The sequence below is a fragment of the Podarcis muralis genome, chromosome 13, assembly GCF_964188315.1.
Source record: "Podarcis muralis chromosome 13, rPodMur119.hap1.1, whole genome shotgun sequence".
Lineage (NCBI taxonomy): Eukaryota > Metazoa > Chordata > Lepidosauria > Squamata > Lacertidae > Podarcis > Podarcis muralis.
This window is the reverse complement of record NC_135667.1, coordinates 2,197,268-2,199,823: the sequence shown is the minus strand read 5'-3', so window position 1 is coordinate 2,199,823 and position 2,556 is coordinate 2,197,268. Positions and strand designations below refer to the sequence as shown.

At 60.8% G+C, this 2,556-nt stretch overlaps 1 protein-coding gene across 1 annotated transcript; it reads left to right on the top strand.

Moving 5' to 3' along the window:
- The first annotated feature begins 278 nt into the window (after nucleotides 1-278).
- On the top strand, nucleotides 279-2,252 carry TMEM203 (transmembrane protein 203). Its single transcript, XM_028751757.2, has one exon. It carries the CDS (start codon nucleotides 687-689, stop codon nucleotides 1,101-1,103), a length of 417 nt encoding a protein of 138 aa, XP_028607590.1. The 5' UTR covers nucleotides 279-686; the 3' UTR covers nucleotides 1,104-2,252.
- Nucleotides 2,253-2,556: the final 304 nt, after the last annotated feature.

Genomic DNA, 2,556 nt, shown 5'->3' with positions numbered 1-2,556 from the left:
GAGCCGCGTTTCTCCTCCTGAGGCGACGCTGTTCCGCCTTCTCACAGAAGCGCGCCGGAAGCCGCTTCCGAGACCGGAAACGGGTCCGCCGCGCAGGCGCAGAGCCGCGTTTCTCCCCCTGAGGAGACGTTGTTCCCGCCTTTTTTTTTCCCACAGCGGCGCGCCGGAAGCCGGCATCCGAGACTGGAAACGGATCCGCCGCGCAGGCGCAGAGCCGCGTTTCTCCCCCTGAGGAGACGTTGTTCCCGCCTTCTTTTCCACAGCGGCGCGCCGGAAATCGGCTTCCATGAGCAGAAACGGGTCCGCCGCGCAGGCGCAGCTGAGACGGCTGAGGCGATCCCGCCTTATTTCACCCGTGAGCACGCCGGAAGCCGCCTTCGGTGACCGGAAGCGTCCCTCCGCGCAGGCGCAGAGCCTCCTTTCTCCTCCTGAGGCGCCTGAGGCGATTCCGTCCCCGCCTTATTTCACCCGTGGGCGCGCCGGAAGCCGCCTTCGGCGACCGGAAGCGTCCCTCCGCGCAGACGCAGAGAGGCGTTTACCCCCCCTGAGGCGCCTGAGGCGATCCCGTCCCCGCCTTATTACACCGCGGCGCGCCGGAAGCCGCCTTGGGCGACCGGAAGCGTGCCTCCGCGCAGGCGCAGAGCGGCGGCGGCGGCGGTTTGTCCCCCCCCCCCCTGCCTGAGGCGATGCTGTTCTCCCTGCGGGAGCTGGTTCAGTGGCTGGGCTTCGCGCCCCTGGAGCTTCTCCTGCAGGCGCTGGCGCTGCTGGCGGCGTCGGCGCTGCTGGTGCTGAAGGCGGACGGCGGGGAGTCCGGGGCGGCGCTGAGCTGGTGGGCGGTGCTGGCGGCCTTCTTCGCGGCCGACGGGCTGAGCGCCTACTTCAGCACCATCGTCTCGGTGCGGCTCTTCCAGGACGGCGAGAAGCGGCTGGCGGTGCTGCGGCTGCTGTGGGTGCTGACGCTGCTGAGCCTCAAGTTCGTCTTCGAGGTGCTGCTGGGCCAGAAGCTGGCGGGCCAGAGCCGGGAGCTGTGGTTCGGGCTGCTGCTCTCGCCCGTCTTCATCCTGCTGCAGCTGCTGATGATCCGGGCCTGCAGGGTCAACTAGGGGCCCGGCGAGGGAGGGAAGGAAGAAGCAGAGCCAGGAGGAGGACAGGGAAGAGAAATATAAGGCCGGGGGAAGGCAGAGGAAAGCATGGCAAAGGGAGTGAAAAGGAAAGAAAGGCAAAGGAAAGAAACCGAGAGAAAGGCAAGCACACAAGACACACACACCCCACATCCACCTGCAGCAGCACCTGAGCGCTCGGCCAGCCCAGAGAAAGGAGGCGGAAGAAAGCAAAGCATGCATGCACGCACGTACCGGCAGCAGCAGCGGCTGAATGCTTGGATCTGGCCCAGGGAGAAGAGGCAGAGGAGAGCGAAGCAACGACCATCCCCCACCATCCCCCACCATACACCTGGGAGAGGAGGCGGAGGAGAGAGAGGCAAGACCAAGCAAGAACGCCGGCCACACCAGAAGAGCGTTTGGGACTGTGCCACGGAGAGGAGGTGGAGGAGAGCAACGCAAACGCACAAACACAACTCTGGCCTGCTGCCCCGGCTGAGCTCTCAGGACCCGCCTAGAGAGAGGAGGAAGCGGCAGGGCTCAGCTCCTCTTCCACGGCCACCTATCCAATGCACCCTGCTGCTCCTTCCCACTGCGCCATTACGGCAAGGAACTGCGCCCGCCCTGCATGTACCGGGGTGACTGCTTTTTCGCCCTCGCTTGGACCCTGCAGTGCTGCCCTTGGACCCTCTGCCGCCCCGTGAGCCTATCGGACCCTCCCTCCCCCCCAAAAAAGGTTGGACCCTCAGGGTAGTTATTTAAGAATAAAAACTCACAACCCGGGAGAAATATTAGCAGCGATCTCTGAATTGCAGGGGGTTGAGCTAGAGGACTTTGGGGGTCCTTCCAATTCTGTGATGATTCTGTGGACACTTTATCTTTCCCCATCCTGGAATGGCCACTGCGTGCGTCCCGCCAGCTCCTACATTCCTGGTATCATGGAGCAAAAACAAGTTTGCCTGCGTTCTCTGAACATGTGCAGTTTTGCAATTTATTTATTTTTTAAGGACACTTTATCATTGTACCACCAGGAATGAAATGAAGCCTTCTGGCCCTTTCAAGTCTGCCCTGATACTAGAAAGGTTTACTTGAGAGTGGAGGGATGGCACCAGTTTGTTTAGAAAAACAATAAAAGTTTAAAAAATACAAAAATGAGGGGCTGCAGTTGTGTTACATGCCTAAGCCCCCTGGCTGACTTTCTTCCCTGATAGCATCTCTAGGTCAGGCTGGTCATGTCCCCCACCTGAAACCGCAGAGAGCCCCTGCTGCCAGTCAGCTTAAGAGAAAAACAGGAGCACAGGATGCTCTCTTATACTGAGTCAGGCCATTTTGGTCCATTTTGGTCAGTGTTGCCTTTGTTGTTGTTGTTTAGTTCGTGACCCCCTGGACCAGAGCACGCCAGGCCCTCCTGTCTTCCACTGCCTCCCGCAGTTTGGTCAAACTCATGCTGGTCGCT

Excerpts from the sequence above, each read along its gene's own strand:
- TMEM203 (XM_028751757.2), top strand. The coding sequence starts at position 687 with ATGCTGTTCTCCCTGCGGGAGCTGGTTCAGTGGCTGGGCTTCGCGCCC.